Source organism: Eretmochelys imbricata, chromosome 3 (assembly GCF_965152235.1).
Source record: "Eretmochelys imbricata isolate rEreImb1 chromosome 3, rEreImb1.hap1, whole genome shotgun sequence".
Lineage (NCBI taxonomy): Eukaryota > Metazoa > Chordata > Testudines > Cheloniidae > Eretmochelys > Eretmochelys imbricata.
The window spans coordinates 139,911,274-139,931,038 of record NC_135574.1 but is presented as its reverse complement, the minus strand read 5'-3'; the positions used below and the strand labels follow the sequence as shown (position 1 = coordinate 139,931,038).

At 38.5% G+C, this 19,765-nt stretch overlaps 1 protein-coding gene across 7 annotated transcripts in view; it reads right to left on the bottom strand.

Annotated features, from left to right (window-relative positions):
- Positions 1–19,765, bottom strand: part of SDCCAG8 (SHH signaling and ciliogenesis regulator SDCCAG8) — a 154,924-nt gene that overhangs the window by 63,927 nt on the left and 71,232 nt on the right. For 5 of the 7 annotated variants that reach the window (XM_077813469.1, XM_077813472.1, XM_077813471.1 and 2 more), the window contains one exon: positions 3,643–3,770. The exons of the other annotated variants lie outside the window; for them this stretch is intronic. In XM_077813469.1, the coding sequence (XP_077669595.1) occupies positions 3,643–3,770 (128 nt within the window). The remainder of the gene's footprint in view (positions 1–3,642; positions 3,771–19,765) is intronic. 7 annotated transcript variants of the gene reach the window in all.

Below are 19,765 nucleotides of genomic sequence, written 5' to 3'. Positions count from 1 at the left end.
AACTGGTTCTAAAAGGGCTTCTAAATTTAACAACCAGCCAAAAGTGGCACCTTAGGCGCCGACTCCATGGGTGCTCCAGGGCTGGGGCACACATGGGGAAAATTTGGTGGGTGCAGAGCACCCACCGGCAGCTCCCCACCCTGCGCCCAGCCCCAGCTCACCTCCACTCCGCCTCCCTGGGCCTGAAAGCACTGCCCTGCTCTGCTTCTCTGCCCCTCCGGCTTCCTACAAATCAGCTGTTCACGCAGGAAGCTGGGGAGGGCTGAGAAGCAGGCGGTGGCTTCACGCTCAGGCCCAGGGAGGTGGAGCAGAGGTGAGCTGGGGGTGGGGCGGGCGAGGAGGGCTGCCCACGCCACAGCAGATAACCTGGGGGGCGCGCAGGGGAACCGCTCCCTGCCCCAGCTCACCTCCGCCTCCTTCAGCCTGAGCGCGAAGCCTCCGCCTGCTTCTCAGCCCTCCCCAGCTTCCCACACGAACTGCTGATTTGAGGGAAGCCGGGGGTGGGGGGAGGGGGCGTGAAGAAGCAGAGAGGGGTGGCGCGTTCAGGGGAGGAGGCGGAGCGGAGGTGAGCTGGGGCCGGGTGCGGGGTGGGGAGCTGCCGGTGGGGGCTATGCACCCACCAAATTTTCCCCGTGGGAGCTCCAGCCCCAGAGCACCCATGGAGACGGCGCCTAAAGCGCCACTTTTGATGTGATCAGTGGGGGGAGCGGCCGCGCCCCCTGTTCCCCCCCAGCTACGCTACCCCGCCCCTAGGAGCCAGAGGAACCTGCCGGATGCTTCCTGGGAGCCACCCCAGGTAAGCACCACCGGGACTCCCCACCTCTTCCCCCGGCAGGTCCCTCTGGCTCTTAGGGGCGTGGTGGGGTGGGGTGGGCACTCACTACAGTAGCTCACGAGACCTTCTGTCTAGTTCTGGGGGCAGTCAGGGGACAGGGGTGGATGGGCAGGGGTCCCGGGGTGGGGGTGGGGCATCAAGGAACGTGGGGTGTTGGATGGGGCAGGAGTCCGGGGGGGGAGGGGCGCGGGCCACGATCCCCTCGTGGGGTGAGGAGGGAACCGGTTGTTAAGATTTTGGCAGCTCATCACTGATCAGGAGTGATAATGTCCTTACTGGGCCCCCCAAGGTATCCTATCCATCTTTGCAGAAATCAGCTCATTTAGTTCTTAGTTTTTCCTATTGAGTCTGACAACCAGCATTTGACAAATATGAGGTCTATGTCCAGTGGGAACTGCACTTAGACCACCATTTTATATTGATTAGTTTCTGTTACTATTGACCTAAACTGGGCTAAAACGTCTTACCTAGAAATCAAAGGTCTTCAATATTCAAGTGAGAAGACCCTGTGTTCCCTAAATTTCTAGTCTTAAAATCATTCCTGAAACTGTAAATAATTTATTTGTATTGTTACTAGATTCCTTCATATTTAATAAATTATAATGAAATACATTTTATACAATTATGACTAGAATATTGTACTTTCATCTGTACCCAACTTACAGTAGTAGTATACAACATCCCCTATAATACATAGATGCATAATACCGGAAATCTTTATGTACAAAATGACCATTTTTTCAACTCTTCCCACTCTTACTAGAGATATAAAGTTGACACATTCAATCTTGTTTCAATACACTCAAATTAAACAATAGGTTATGGACCAGAAGGGGCAAGAAAGTTAGTTTTCCTTAATTTGTGCCAAATTACAGCTGCCCATATGCGGATGTGCAGGACAGAATGGGGAAAGAAGACAGAGAGCTCCTTTCCCTCTACCATCTCTGTGTAGAAGGCAGTCATAATGCAGCTGTTTGTACTCCCTTAACACTAAGCAAGGCCCACTAGTACCAGTGACAGTGCTGCAGGAGGCATGTCTGCATAGGACAGAGGGTGGATGTGGCCCCACCACGTCCTGTACCACTTAGCACTGGCTGGGAAGGAATGTCAGGTACCTCTTTTCTAGAGGTGTTAAGAACATAACGTAAGAATGGCCATATTGGGTCAGACCAAAGGTCCATCCAGCCCAGTATCCTGTCTACCAACAGTGGCCAATGCCAGGTGCCCCAGAGGGTGTGAACCTAACAGGTAATGATCAAGTGATCTCTCTCCTGCCATCCATCTCCACCCTCTGACAAAAAGGGGCTAGGGACACCATTCCTTACCCATCCTGGCTAATAGCCACTAATGGACTTAACTGGATAAATTCATGGAGGTTCTCTTTTAAACCCTGTCATAGTCCTAGCCTTCACAACCTCCTCAGGCAAGGAGTTCCACAGGTTGACTGTGCACTGAGTGAAGAACTTGCTTTTATTTGTTTTAAACCTGCTGCCCATTAATTTCATTTGGTGGCCCCTAGTTCTTATATTATAAGAACAAGTAAATAACTTTTCCTTATTCACTTTCTCCACACCACTCATGATTTTATATACCTCTATCATATCCCCCCTTAGTCTCCTCTTTTCCAAGCTGAAAAGTCCTAGCCTCTTTAATCTCTCCTCATATGGGACCTGTTCCAAACCCCTAATCATTTTAGTTGCCCTTTTCTGAACCTTTTCTAATTCCAGTTACAGGGGTAGCAGGCGAATGTGTTTTCCCCAGAAAAATGGTAAGCATCCTATTCTGCAAATTTATAGCATCCTCCTCCACCATCGTGTAGATGTTACAGATTTCCACCCATCCTAGCATTCCATAGGGTCTAAGAGCTATAATTTGAGCCTTTGTTAACAATGTAATTGGTTAAATATTAAATGTGGAGTTATCCTTATTTTGCCTAATGCCATTCATAAACATGGAGCATTACAATGGTAAAACGTTTTGACTGTAAACAAATGAAACTGCATATTCTGAAAGTCCCTTTCAGATTAAAGGTAAAAAGCTAGAGGTCAGCTAAGCCAATGTGATGAAGGATGTCCGCTTCCAGCCAAGCTGTCAGCTATGGTCAATGCCTTGTATTAGTAAATTTAAACTATAGTAGTGATAACTTGAAGAATGCAAAGGATTAAACATCCTTGTTCTAGACTGGGGGAAAAACATACCAATGCTAAAAATGTTTGAGGCTGCAAAGATTAAATAAAGGAACATATCAATTTGGAGCCAGTGAATTACATCCAGCTGCGACAGTGAATTAAGAACCGATTAATGGTTAAAGCTTTTCTCCAGTTTGGATGCTGAAGCAAACTCATTAAGCTTTTAGAGTAGCTATAATGTGTGTACTGTGGGAACTGTTCAATGCTATTCAGGAGACTTTAACTGTAAGCTCAGAGCATTTCCCGCAGAGCTTCTGATGCTATTTTCTTTATATAACATGTGTGCCTGAAAATCCAGCCAAAAACAAGCCCTTTGTTTTTCTACTTTGTTGTGGTCTCTCTCAGCTTTACGTTTCTTGAATACAGGTAAATAAACTCATAATCCAGATGGTGCAACAGATGTGAGAGCAGCACTCTGAAATCAACAGACAGTGGGCAATACTTTCCATTTTCTCTTTTAAACGCTAACTAATATGTAATTCGGAATCTCCGGTGTAGTTAGCATCTGCTCCCTTCGGCCAGCCAAAGGTTACAGGTGTTCCTGATGTCATTTCACAGTAAGGCATGGGCCTGGCTTGTGAATAAGTGCCCAGGCTCTAATCTTTTTCTACCACCTACCAGTTTTATCATGCTGGGCCTCCATTTGCTGCATCTTCTGTGTCAGCTCCTGCTCTCTTTGCTCCGCCTGAAGGGCTCGGGTCTTTGCTTCGTTGCTAAGACTGTGCTGAATACTTTCTTTCTCCAGTCTATAAAAACAGAAATACAAAATATATACTACTCTACAGATGAGTCAAATGCCAAAATGGATAGTTCAACTGATAATTTAAAAAACTTGGTCTAGCTTTACACAACAAACATTTTCCCCACATGCACACTTGAAGTTGAACATGTCAACCTCTCTCTTTCAATGACAAACACACCCTAGTGGCTAGCAGAAAACGGACAAAGCATGACCTACTTTCTGAGTGAAAAAGGATTCCTTTTCCAGAGAATAATCCATGTATTCTTGGATTATACTTTATAATATTAAATGAATCCTCTACTATAAGAAAGCCTCCCTTAAGATCCAATTTGCCTTGTGCAGTTTATCTGTTCTCTCTTGTAACTGTTTCTATTTCATCTCGTGATAAAGTTGAGGGGCCTGATTCTGAGATGAACTAAACTTCCAGTGAAATTAATGGGTGTTGAGTCAATGGCAACAGTTTCCACAGTGCTCACATTACAGCTATTCTAAAAGCTTAATGAGTTTGCTTAAGCATCCAAACAGGAGAAAAGCTTCCACCATTCATTTAAGATAACAGAAGATGAAGGTAGAGCCCTGTGGGTTTCAAAGACGCAAAATATTGTAATATGAAATAAAACAAAAAACAACATGTAAAACAAAATAGAACAAAAAAATTTACCCTGCAGCAGCAGCTCCTGTCCTTTGGGCCTGGGCCTGGACCCTGCGACCTGGCACACAGAGTCACAGTTCCACTCAGGTTTGCCTCATAACCGATGGGAGGGGGAAATTTGAGTTGAGACTTGGTGTCCAGAGCAGGGAGACCTGGGGTCCAGAGCAGGGAGCTGGATCCAGCCCCTTGGCACAGAAGCTGCAGCTGTGGGACAGGATAGTTCTGCAGCCCCTCCCACAGAAGACAGACAGACAGACAGACACACACACACACAGAGCCTGGGGGCCTGCACACATGTACGCACACCCCCTACGGACAGGACCTGACTACTCCCTCCTGGGGTCAGGACCTGAGTGCTCCCACCTATCCAGGCCTCCCACACACACACTCCAGGAACAGGACCTGACCCAGCACTCCTCAGGGCTCACACACACATATATTCCCAGGGTAGGACCCAACCCCTCCTTGTGGAGACAGGACCTGGCACACTTCCCTTCCCACCCCGCCCCAAGGCCTCCCACTTAAACCCCCGGAGACAGGACTCAACCCACCTGCCCCTGAGCAGCCCATCTCCCTAGGGGCAGGGCTCAATCCCTCCCACAATACAATAAAATACATAAAAAAATTATAAAAAATAAAGGCATCCAATACCTCACAGGAAACAGTTAACATGTCACAGGGGACTGATCCTGCGCGTGTAAACATTTAGGGCTTATACAGTAAGGCTGTACGCAGGTGACTAATTACCAGTCCCACTACTAAGGTCTGAAGACACAAGTTTGCTAGCAATTTACTTGACTGAATATACAAGATGTGGCAATCACTACAGAGTCAAAATAAATGTCAAGTAACTACATACCATGCAAACCTTTTCTTTGACACACATGCTGCAAAGACAGCACTGGTAACAAGGAAGGGAAAGATATGCATATATTAGATAATGGCCTGTGCTGCAAAGGGGTTTAGTTCTGCTATGAACCACTGCAAGGACTGGATCTAGAGTGAACCTAACCCAGAATTTGAGTATGCTCATGTATATTGGGGTCGATCCTAGGTTTAATAAAAAAAAAAAATTCTACAGTTCTGCTGTAACTACTTTAATTGGCTTAAGAATACCTTGAAAGTACAATTTAAGAAATTATTTTATTATTCTCAGTGATATTACTCATTGCATCGGGCTACAAAATAAGATGACAGTTCTGGGAATGGGTCACACAAGGATAGTGCCACACCTCATTTGGCTGCTGCACTTAACCTTTGGCTTTGTGCCTAAAAACCCATCTGAGATATTACAATATCTCAGCATGACATACACAATGTTACATCTCCTTGCTTACATTTATGCCAAAGCAATATAAATGGTGGGTGGGTTACATTACACTCTAATTCCTGGACCCAATGTTGCAATTTGACCTCAGACAAAACTCTCCTTGAAGGCAGTGGGAGCTTCGCCTGAGGTAGGATGGGACCTGATGTGACACAAAGCCGACATGTTGGCCGATGGAAAAAAGAAGAAAAAAAAGAAAAAGAAAGGAAAGTTTGAAGAAAAACATGTTTTGTCATGGAAACATTACAGAATAAAATGTGCCTCATCATATCATTCACAATCCTTGTTTTCTTTAAATCATATTAAACTAGACTGTGCCTCATCTTGGGCCAGGCACAGACACAGTATCAGTTCTCATGTTTCTGGCATGGATCAAGGAAGGCCAACGCTGACAGTAGCATGAAACTTGTGAAGAGGGTACACATGCCTCTTCGACATAATGGCGAGCAGGGGTGGGTAAGGACACTCAGGCTTGTGGTCCTCCATTACCCCTGGAAGGATTGTGCCTCTCTTTCATGCACAACGGGTAAAATTTTCAAAAGCGCTTAGGTTACTTAGGGCAGGTCTACACTACAGCCAGGATCGACGCTCTGAGATCGATCCACTGGCGTTCGATTTAGTGGGTCCAGTAAAGACCTGCCAAATCAACTGCAGATCGCTCTCTAGTCAACCGCTATACTTTACCCCCGATGAGAAGAGTAAGGTAAGTCGACAGGAGATGTTCTCCCGTCGACCCCCGCGGTGTAGATCTCGCAGTAACTCGATCTAAGGTACATCGACTCCAGCTACGTTACTCATGTAGCTGGAGTTGCGTAGCATAGGTCGACTTATTGCCGTAGTGTAGACATAGCCTCAGGCTCCTACGTCCCATTTTCTAAAGTGACACAGGCACTTAAGAAATCTACTTCCCATTGACTTTCAAGAACACTTAAGTTCCTAACTGCCTAGTCACTTTTGAAAATTACACCAAATATCTCTATGAGCAGCTGCCAGTACACAGACCCATCTTGTCCATTGTACTTTACATCACTTCAGTAGTACAAACTTAGTAAGGACTTGAATTTAAAAGACGTTTCTGAACTGTCTTGTCATCCGTAACCAAAATAACATTAAGAGCAACGAGCCTAAGGAAAAAAAACTGAAAATCAAAGAGCACCCTTTGTCTTGCTCACACACAATAGGAGAAAAATTAAAGGCTGAGCCTAATGCTAGTAAAAATGAAATCTCATTGCATTTATTTATTTTAATCTTGATGGACAAGCCTTAAAATAATCAAGAAACTCTACTACATTTATCAATGTCTGACACCGAAATTAGACCTAAAGCCATTGTAATGTAATAAGGGATCAAAATTAGAAAGTCCTCTGAAGGGTAAAATAAAGATTTTTTTAATAACAAAAAACAGCCTTTTTCTTCTTTAATAATACACCACCTACCTCTTACACAATGCTTTTTATCTATAGATCCCAAATCACTTTGCAAAGGAGACAAGAATCAGTATCCCCATTTTACAGATGGGGAAACTTAGGTATAGAGACATGAAACAAATCTTAACTACTCTTTTCAAATCAGAAATATTTTCTGTTTATGCATTTCAGCATTTCCTGGGAATTGGACTGTTACCAGAGGAGGGGAGAGATTTAAGGAACTGTGGTCAGATCATGTATGTGTTCTATGCTTTTACCACAATAATTACCAGGAACACTAGTTTTGTTTTTTGATTTTTTAAAATCAGATTTTGTTTCAAACAAAAGTATATATTTAAATTTGACTACTCATAGGAACGAAGACTTGCACAATGAGCTTTTCAGTTCTCACAGTCACCAAAATGTGTACCACATGGGGCATGAGGAAACAGAAAACCTTTGACATGAAGGATTCTCAAATATTTTCAGAATGTGGCTCACATTTTAATGCAGATTGTCTCATGGGCCTTTTATCTTCCCAATGAAAGTCCCATAGACCACTTTTCCTCCCATTCACAATAATATAGACAACTCCCTGGCAATTATCGCATTTGGTTACACAGAAGCAAATATATTCACAAGGTATTTTAATGCATTTTAGCAGCTGGAAATAGGGAGGAAGAACAGCATACAACCAGCTAGTTTTCTGTGAACCACCAGCATGTGCTCCACACACCACAGTTTGGGAATTTTTGTTCTAAAGCCAGATAATGGTATGAACATAGCCCAGCCATATGGGTAGCAAACAAATTGTGATTAGGAGATTGCAATCCATATTCATAATTTGAAAAAGTTTGTATTTGCTGGTCTAACTGTATAATGTTCCTGCAGTCACTCTGTACACAGAATTCCCACTGTACTCAAGGGGAATTCTGCACGAAACTAACAGCAGCATCAAATCATTTCAAAGCACTAGAAATTAAATATTAAGAAAAAAATCCTGTATTGGATGTAGTCTATGAGCTAACAGGCCTTGTTTGTCTCAAAGCATGTATTATTCCACATACAGAATAATTAAATATGGGACAAACCTAAACACCTTTCACTTCAAAGGCAAAGCACACTTCTTTGACCATGCCTTTTTTAACGTGAACACATAGCAGCATGTACATTAAAAAACAAAACAAAATAAAAATCCCTAAACAGAATCCTACAAAAAGAAGACCCTTTGCTTCTCACAATATTCTCTCCCCGGGGAGAAGAGGAGAGAGATGCTAATCACATAACTTACTACGTTGATGAGGGCAGTAGAAGGAGCTATATAAAAAAGTTTGACAGAATTTCCTACAAGTTCTCTGGTCCATCCTTCACTAATCCATTTTCAGATTACAGCTATGTTGCAAGTAGAAGGGCAAGCATGCAGCTTCTTCACAACTTCTTCTGATACTAAGGCCTTGGGAATTAGGGTTTCAAAAATTAAAAGGAAATTACCATGCACGAGGAAGGCATTCACCCAAGGAACAGGACTTAATTTGTTTCCTCTGTTGATCTAAAAACCCTAAAATCACTTTCAAATCTGTCATCCCATTCCATTTTGCTTAATACCATTCAGTTATTTTTAATGATGACCACATCGATCCACAGTTACCACACAGTGTTAGCTTAGATCCCTCAGTATTTCTCTGTTTAGAATAGAAAATATCTGTGCGATGCCAGATACCACTGTGTTGTAACTAGGTAAAACTAAATTTCAGTGATGACCACTATACTTATACAAAGTAGGAAATGTTTAGCATAAAATACAGGTATTACATCTATTTTTTAAATTAACAGAACTCTAGAAGGGGAAAAAAGTCCAACGCATGTGTATGGGTACTAGAACTGTATAAAATTACCAACTCATAAAAGCCATTACCACCAGATCATTATTTCAAACCTCATCGGGTTCTGAAAGATTGCCCTTCATGGCAGTTACATCCTGGGTTGCTCTCTTTCTCTCTCTTTCTCTGTCAGTTGCTGGGAGCAAATTGGCCATGGACTCTCTACAGTTGGTTGCAAGGTGTTCTCAGAGGGCACGTGCTTCTGGAACTGTCTCCAGCCAGCAGACTGTGTTTGATGAACTTCCAGACAGTTTAAGATTTACTTATTTGGTCAAATGTTTCACTGACCTGCAGATATATATGGATTAATTTATGAGGTGCTTTTCAGCGATTGTGTCATTGATAGAGTGCAAATGGCTCTAATCCAGAGCATTTATGCTTAGAGGTTATTTTATAAAATTATTCTGTTTATTGATGTATAGCAAACAGGTGTTTTAGTAAGGGGGTACTGACATAGCTTTCTATAACAATAAATACCCGATTCTGAGCTCACACCAATGAGAATCAGGAGTAATTCCAGTGAAGTCAATGAAGTTACACTCGTCTAAAACTGGTGTGGGATTACATTCAGGACCTAAATAAGGTATTCCAGTTGCTGCTCTATTTTAAATGTGTTTCAGACTCATTTAAAAAGTTCAAATACAGTGTAAAAATTGCCTTTAGAATGATATAAAATGGAACAAAATTTCTTAACTACAAGTATTAAAGTGTCTTTCTCCCAAGATGACAGTACTTCTCAGAAACCTTACAAAGCCAAGAAAACCTTATTCAGAGCAATCCGAGTTAAATTTTGACGAATTTCCAAATTTAGGCAACTGATTATCCGCAAGCAACCTGACAAATTATCCTACAATCACTTTCTCACATTAAAGCAAACAATACAACCATTACTAAAAAAGCGTAGGACAGTACGGTGTGTTTAGTACATTAGAATTCAGCTAGTGTCAGCATTTTTATGATAAAATCCTATATTTTATAATAAAATCCTATATTTTGGGGGAGTTTCAACTTGGCTTTTATAATTCAGCCAAAGCTGAAAGTTCATACATAATTTCACAGCTCACTGACAAACTTTATTTCACAGACTCTTATATTTATGCAATATAGACCTAACTAAAGATATACTATTAGCCAAAATTATTGTACCAAAATTAAAACTAAGCTTATGGCTTTAAAATATTTTTTGTATTTGTCCAAATGTAAATCATTTAATGGGAAGTTAGATAATTTGAAGGTTTGGTAAAATGGAACACAATCCTATAATGTCCAGGTCACCTTTTAAAATCCAGCTTGAGTCATTTGTGGAAAGAAGATATTATACTACAACAGCTGTGGTATTAACTGAGTTTGAGGTCTTACTAACTTCCTACTACAGTGGTTTTCAACCTGTGGTTTGCAGATCCCTGGGGGTCCACAGACTATGTGTAACAGCTTCAGCAAAAGTTTGTTGTTACCATAGGCAGTGGTTTTCAACTTGTGGTCTGCAGACTATGTCTAAGATTTCCAAAGAGGTCCACAACTCTATTCGAAATTTTGTTAGGAGTCCGCAAATGAAAAAAAAGTTGAAAGTTGCTGTCCTAATAGATAGTTGTACACATTACAACAATTGAACAGTTAGCATCAACTGGAAACTTTAGTAATGTTCTCAGAGAGTTGAAGTATTCTATGGACATAGAACCTGAATCATCCTTTCATCCATACAGGAGCTCCCTAACGGTCAGGTTTTAGGCACATCAAATGGGCAGTGAGAAGAAGCCTTAACATATGCGACTTGGGCAGTACCAGTCCTGTCTATAGATTTCAGTCAACAGAGTTTTTTGAAGTACTAGATTCACTTATAAAATAAAAACTGAAACAACCCCTCCGTAATTAAATGTAAAAGCTTTTATCTGTAAACAATTCGTCCATAATATGATCTCTCTCTCTCTTTTGGCATTTCCTTCCCAAAATTTTAATATTGAAAATTGGCTGCCATGCATAGAACATTACTACTTTTTATTTGGATTTTTAATACATCAATGCACAATTATTTAAATATTATTCAATTAATTGCTCTTTTTTTGAGTGGTTTATAATATTTTCAGATCAATAATCAGTATTTACAGTAGGTCATCAAATACTTTTATAGGGGCAAAATTCTGGTAAAAATGTAGTTGGTAGCATGCCTTGCAATACAATTTAATTTTAGACTGCATCTTTCATATAAATTTCCCAACATACAATAATGGACAACGTTGTAAAATGGTGCAGGAAGAGGCCAGGAGAGCAGGTAGAACACTGTATTAGGAATGGTGTAAAGATTTGATAAACTTGCTGGTATCGGAACTAACCAACAGCATATTGGTTATAGACAGTTTGGAACAAGTGGGTTATATGAAGTATTAAAATATAGACCCAATAATTGTTGCATGCCTTCTATTTTGAAGGGATTTTCCCCCATCCCGCAACTTGTCTTTATTTTTTTAAATACATATATGCACGAAAATACATTCTATTGTAAGGCAATTATGAGCAAGCAAGTCAAAGACTTTTACAAAATGATTAAATGCTGAAGTGTTTGATTACTACAGAACCCATTTACTGCATGTGCACTCCAGTACTATCTACATAACAACAATCTCCATCTACAACATTAAAACAAGTTTTGAGAGGCTTTTTCTTGACATGTGATGGTTTGTGAGGTTGGTGCTGGTGCTTTTTCTGACTTCTCACTGATGTTACTTTGGGACAGACCTTAGGTGAATAACTTCTGGCTGCGGTTATTCAAAGGCCGGATCCAGCAAGATGCCAATTGTTCTCAACTACCATTAAAGTCAAGAGGAACAGAACGGGCTCAGCATCTCACAAGATCAAATCCATGAGTAGAAATGGAGTGGCGTGACAGGATGAAGTAATAAGGATAATACTATCATTTGAGGGAGGAGAATATTTTATTCTTCTGGTCTGGGATAAGTCAAAATCCTTCTCTTGTCCTGAAATAAGTTAGCAAATAAAACAGCAAACTGGCATTAAAGATGTCACCAAAAACAATAAAAGTGGAGAAGTGCAAGGATTTTTCATCCCAACAGTAGATGAATGATCTGTTATGTGTTGCAAGACTTAGGCACGCTGGCACCCCAGTGTGACGAGTTAAGAATGGAAATCTAGCCCCATAGTTCTATATTTTCTTGCTCTGGTTAGTTTGTGGCACAACCTTAACATTCTGTAATAATAACTTTTGTGTGCATTAAATATTACAAATAATGGACAGGCAATATCTAGGTCAAGCATTTTTTAAAAAAAATCAGATTTCAAATATCTATACTTTATCCTATGAAGACCAAGGTATAACGTATTTCAATAGCAACTTTCAAACTAAACTCACAAATTAGTACCATTATGCTAAGTGCTAGATATCCCACTGTGCAGTTTTGCTTTGTGAATTTTTACCTTCTTCCATGCACACTTTTAGCCACTGATTGCACAGCCTTTCAGTGTTTTCTGCCTTTTCCTTTAAATAAACTGGCTCTGGCTCCTTCCATCTGGTTCCCCTTCCGTCAGCAACCCTGCACCTGTTCACACCTCCTCTCCTGTTGGATTCCACTGAACATTTCCTCCTCTGCCAGGGCTATTCTGGCACTCGCAACCTTTCTGTCATTCAATCCATCTGTCAGAAGTGAACTTTGTTTACTGCAAGCTTCTGCTTTCTTCTTCAAGAAGCAAAGCCCCTCAAGGTCATTGTCAAATGAACTGTCGGTATGGATTTAAATCTACTTCTCCTAACCAGCAGAATAAGAAGCTCTGTACAGTAATGTATTTGTGAAAATTACTTTTGGGTATAGGAAGACAATAATGTGGAGGTAAAATATGAGACTATTTTAACAATTATGTTCAGTCCAATAACTAAATGTCTTTCTTTATACATGTCTATTTTTTTTAACCCACAAAAATTGGTACAATGCTTTAAATATTTTCTAGTTATACAAAAGACAAAATAGTAAAGGCTTAATAAATAGAAGATTTACAATTAAACCAAAATACCAAATTCTATCTTAAAAGATAATCTGTGCTGTAGAGCATAAAAATGTGAGGCAAAAGTATTTACTAAAACTGAGTTAGGGAGAAGGGAACAACAGGATAAGAAAGTTCAAAATCAAATTATTTTCAATATCCACATCAATTGTTATTATTACTTTAAACGTATAGTACCATTGTTTCCTTGAAAATAATTGTTCTTTTAAGGTCTTATGTAGAGATGTTAAAATACAGCACTTTTAAAAATAATTGTTTGTTAAACTGAAGCCTGAAAACAATTTTCTCACTTTCTATCCTTGTGCAATATGCATATCCATCTCTCTATCACAATACTGTCTGTACATAAAATTAGAATAAATTAAAAAAAAAATTGGGGTCAGGATAGAGATAATCATCATACTGTCCACAGGATCTATTATGTGTAGCGATTAATGCACTCATCCCTCGTTTCATAAATAGATTCTGATAACCACATACTACTGAATTATTAACTAGTCTCTTAGATTGTTTCATTCTTCTGGAATACAAAATATCCTTCAATTTTCACAACATGTAATTCAGGTGTCCTTTAAGAAACAGAAAATTCACTCAACAAAAAGAAAAACTGTGCCAAAAAAAGTTTTTAAAAGCATTTTAGCACATGTAATTATAATGAACCAAACATTTTATTCAGCATACTACAGAAAAAAAAAAATCGAGTGTTAAACTTTCATGGATAAATTCAGGATCTATGTAAGCAAATACAACCTCATTAGCTGAAATGGAGTTACATCTGGTTACATTAGGTCTGAATTTGACTCAAAGTTTAAAAACAGTGTCTTATTAGTATTATGACAAATTAATACTAAACATAGGTTTCAGAGTAGCAGCCGTGTTAGTCTGTATCCACAAAAAGAAAAGGAGGACTTGTGGCACCTTAGAGACTAACAAATTTATTTGAGCTCAAATAAATTTGTTAGTCTCTAAGGTGCCACAAGTACTCCTTTTCTTTTTACTAAACATAGTTAGCTGAATAGTATCAATTTCATTTTCTGTTGGGGACTACTCTGTTCTCTGTGATCTAACTATTCCTCTTCCATCTTATTTCTGGGAGTCCTTATTTTCTTCTCTGGAGTGTTACATGGAGGGGAACAAAAATCTTAGCAATTTGTAGAAAGAGACCTGAGGGGCAAGAGGAGCACACAGCAACATCCCACCTAATTGCATAGCCACTTTTATTTCTTCCCGCCCCTATTTTGTGATTCAAGCTCTGCAGAACAATTCACATGGCCAGCCAGGGGAAGAAGTCAGAACTCCTCCTCCTAATTTCTGCAAAAATGCTCTTAGAATTTCAGAATGCCAGAAGCAGAGTGACAACCAATAGCAGCATGTTGGTTTAATTCATCAAGTTCTTGCTCCTAGCTCACCTCAGTCACACTGGCTTTAACTGACTGAGGTGAGGATGTGGTAGACCAATGAGATAGCCAAAGCTGTAGACATTTCCAGGTAATTCTTCCCCACTGTGGAAGCATTTTACGTAAGAGACAACATGTAGGATGATGTTCCTAAATGTCAAACTTTACAAAACTATGTGCCCAGTCCTGCACCCATTCAAGTGAATGAGTTTTGTCACAGACTTCAGTGAGTGGCAAACCCTTTGGGTCCATGATGAAGCCCTTATTACATAATGACTTCAGGATTGGATCCTTACAAAGGAGAGAAAAAGAAATATTGCTACTGACCAGAAAGAAAATAACTGGTTGTATTTTAAAAAGCACAGTGCAGCTTTCAAAATGGTTAAAATTAGCATTAGAAAAATGAAACCTTCATAGAGAAAACACAATTGCAACTTCCTTAAAACAGTCTTTCAGATGTTCTAGAGAAAACAAGTGCTGTGTCTCTAACACAAATCAGAATCAGTTAATTTCAAAATTAGTATAAAATCTAGCAGGCTTGGATACATTTTTCTGAAATATTGTTTTTTAAATTAAAAAAAATCATATTATTCCATTCCCAATAGTTATACGAAAATTGACTGAATTAGTTCAAAGTAAATGTATATTGATATTAATCTATAAACTTCCTTAACAGATTAGCTCTCAGTGATAAATATTTCTTTTTAAAAAGACATTTGAAAAAAATACTACTTTTAATTTTCTTGTAATCAGTGGATAATCTCATCTGTATTATTTCTGAATTACACTGCTTGCTCAGAAGCGCTGCAAGTATTGTTACCTGTTACCATTGTAAATGCATTCTATGTGCAGAAACAATTTGGTTACTTTAACAGACTGATTCGTTGTATAAAAGACGAAATCATTAGTAAAATTCTCTTCTCACCAGTGGCAGTTTAAACACTATAAAGTAAATTTTCACTGTAATTAAAATGGGAATCCGAAAACATATCACTGCCTTTCTTTTGAGAAACTTGTATGGTAGAGCAACAAATCAAAATAAATAACAATCAGCAAGGTTTTTAAAAACCATTTTTTTTTAAATGAAGAGAAAAGGAAAATACGTGATATTATAAAGCTTTTCTGTTCCCTAATTAACTGGTGGATTCCTTGCTCACCCCACGCTTATATTGACTTTATTTTTGTTTTCTCTTATAACTTTGTTAATAACATTTGAATACTCACAATATATACCTTAAACAATATTTGTACATGATTAAATGTAAGGGTATTTAAATAATCATGTATTATCTTGACTGCTTATTAAATAAACTGGTAATGCAATTTCTAAAAGGCACTGCCAGAAGAAGACACAGCCGATTTATTTCAAATCATGCAATATCAGTCTTTATAAAGCAGCATATGGTCTTATGATGGCAGGTAAAATATCTTACCTTCCATAATAACTCAGAGCAGTTAATTTATCTACATACTATATAATGCAATAAACAATTTCAGCTGCACTAGAAAAATCTGTAGGCAAGGGAGAGATCTAGCTTCCCCCCCCCTCCGTTTTATTGATTTTTTCTGCCTATACATTCATATAACTGCTAACAGAGGTTATTCATTCTTCCACCCCCTTCCACAATTACCTTAAAGCAAGACCTTCTTTTCAGTTGTAGAAATATTTGCAGTTTCTACAGCTGCAGGACAAAGAACTGAGAAATTTTCATAGAGTTGCTCGGGGAAAAAGAAAAAAAAAAAAAAAGGCTTTGCAAATTTCTGATACAAGTAAGCAGAGTGAATGACAACTTTCAAATCTACCACAATCATTTACTAATGTGCTGCTATATCAGATAAGTCTAATTTTTTTGACAGCACCAAATTAGATTTATTGCAGAAACTGCTGCATAAATAGCATATGGCTATGTTATACCACCTATTTCAAATCCCTGTAATGTTTCCTCCACTCCCCACTCAAAATGAATAATTGAGCCAAGCTATAAACCTATTGTAAAAGAGAGATATACAAGTTCAAATACAGATGTAGCTTTCTTTGTTAAAAGATGAGATCAGCATCCACAACCCAACTGTATATCTGAATTATTTTTTATTTTAATATCATGATCAACTAGTTAATAATACTATATAATAAGTCAGTCAGTTCTTTTTCATTATACTTGGGTTATTTTGTCTTCCGTGTTACAATTCTGTTTCTTACTCCTGTGAGTAGTTCTACTGATGCTAGTGGTACTACTTACTTGAGTAAAATTTACTCATGTGACTGAAGGTTACAGGACTAGGACCTCAATTCAGTTCCCATAGGCTATCACTTATGAGGAAGGAAATGGCTCCTCCTGAACAAAATCAAACATCATAAACATCATAAAATATTTAATTCAACTGAAGAACCCAATCCTGAAAGGTGTTGAATGCCAACCACTCATTAACATCAATGGAAGTAGGGAGTCTGCCAGCAGGATCACTCTCTAGATAAATATACAGATATACAAACATTAATCTCCAATTATTTCATTATGTATATTAATGAAATATGGAACACAAACTTATGATTGTGTGTGACATTCCTGATAGTATATTTTTATTTTTGCAAGGATTAGGCCACACAAAATTTCTTGGTAGCAAAGATTCAAAATACAATGTTGTCACAAAATTAGCTCAGCAATGAGTTGATACATTCCTTTTATTGTAGGATGATAAGATAAACTCTTTATTTAACAAAAGTTTGTGTACTTTCTGCAGTAAAAAGACATTGCAAGGTCTTATCTCAGACCAATGGGCACACCACTGTAAACATCATGGAGCTCTGTAGCTACCCTGCAGCTTCCCTCTCTGTGGTCAGTCTTCCCAGCTGCCCTATCTGTTACTGTCTGATTAGTTCTGCTAAGGAGCCCCTCCCCTGCCAGCTTTCAGTGCCATCTGTTCTACACAAGATGGCTGCTGCCCAGCAACCTAACACTGCCCTCCTACCTGGCACCCAGCTACCATCCTTACCCCAAAGTGCTAACACAGGTTCTCACTGCTGGCAGAGTTAGGATTTCATTACTACTACTTTGACAAGTGCAGGGTTGTTTGTAATTTCTCTTTTATCCTGATTTTGATTGTACAACCACCTCCCACTGATTCAGTTTGCTTCAGTTTTGTTGCTCACAGATTTTACTCTCCACATTAATCTCCCTCTGGCATGTTACTGCATCTGTTCCCTTTTTTATTATTAATTTTCAAATTCCCACCATTTTTGACAAAAAGGAGGTAATCTACACTCTGCTTCTGCCCATTTCATTTTCTTTAATTTGGAAGATAAGTATGAAAGCATGCCAAAGAAGTTAATTCTCCGTTAACAGTTTATTTTCTGGCATCCTAATGCCTTTTATTTGAAAAACAGATAGAAATAAATGTTGACTGAATCACAACACCATAGTCACAACTATCCCTAAATTTAATGAAAATTAAACATATGAAACAGAATTTTAAAAGTTTATTAGTTATATGAGTTGTTTCATGTTATTACGCCTTCCTACGCTATTTTTTTAATAGATAAAGCTATTCATACAAAACAAACAGCGTATAAAATGTTTACAATTAAGCTTTGGTTTTTTTGCTATTTTTTCCATAGATTGGTGTTTTTGCTATATTCATTAGTCTAGAAAACAAGTAGTTTAGAAAAATGAGACACTATCCACTGCTACTAATTAACACTAAATACCATTAATACTAAAAATGAAATCTCATTAGAATTCCTCCTCTATCATCAATAGGAGACTGCTTCTGATGTGCTAAAATTGCTGAATAAAAGGCAACGCACTAAATAATTCTGCTGATAACTAACAGATATTACTTTGAAAACAACACAGCTGATACTAGGTTTTGTATAGCTTTAATAAAGGATAGTGAGTAGCAGCATTAGACTTCTGTCAGATTATATTTTATAATATAAAGAATAATATAGCCTAAATATAGATTATAAACAGGCTGTAATTCTAGCAAGGAATTCTGGTGACATCATAAGCAATGACAGCAAAACTCTAGCAATTTAATAATGTCACAAGAACCCGGAGGTAGAATGGTAGGTTTAATTTATGTACCTTATTTATTATACATGGATTGCAATTAATGCCAATGGAGCTGTTGAAAACTCGCTAGAGGCTACTAGAAGCATTGATGTACTGTAGCTATTTGAAGCCACAAAGGCCATAGCACTGCTGAAACCAACTGTATGCCCTAAAAGACATTTTCTTCAAATGTGTTACTTTCTGAAGATATTTTGTCAACAAATATTTTGGTGATATTTCAATCATATTATGTACATTTTCCCTCAGAAAAGTACAGAGAGACTGCAAACAGCCACAGTCATCATGTGGTATAAACTTCTACAAATATGTGATCTTTAAAGAGCAACTCAGACATTCAAATTAGCCTGGGAGGTCACACATTATTGGACTTAAAAGCATGGGTGACATATATTATTCAAGTAATGTTTTCCTCATTTACAAAGTTGACATCCAACACTACCTGCAATGACTGCAAAAAAAGGAGTAAATGAGTCTCTGCTTTAATTCTCTCTCCCAGCAAAATTTGAGATGACATGAGTCTATTCTGATACTATCATAAGCATTTCTGATTGGCATGATTTGAGAGGAGATACAATGAACCAACAAAGTGAATGAAATATTAGACTTAAAAACAAAAGAGAATTAAGCCCAATATCTTCTTTACTTCACTTCCTTGAATTTATGTAGCTTCTCTTGGATAGGGATATAGGAACCACTTCTTGAGACAAAACTGTAACTGAAGCACAAATATTAACTTTTAGTTGTTTTGTGTAATGAGAGAGATTTCATACTCATCTTTCAGTTACACAAGAAGAGTGAAAGAATTATTTCAATAAATTAAATGACATTTTAAAATCAGATCATTCTGATTATCATATTGCATCTCCTATTTAATCCCCACCACTATAGTACCAATATGATTTTGGTAATAATTCTCTCACAGACTAAACAGGCCTGAATGCTTCATGCCTTTTGAAAGCTGCAAATCAAGCATTCAGATGGCATGGTGCATGTAGCAGGGTCCAATCCTGGCCTATTAAAAAGTTAATGAGAGTTTTGCCATTAATTTCACTGAGGCAACATTAGGCCCATGTTTTCTTCCTATAGCAGTTCTCACATGAAAACTCAGATTGGAATGCAACAGGTGAGATATTGGAACTTAATTACTATTTCATAACCATACAGGGCTTGAAACAAATTTGTTAAAGTCACATTATGGTGAAGCTACAAATGCAGGGAGAAGGTGACCAATGTTGTATGCAAGATTATGATGG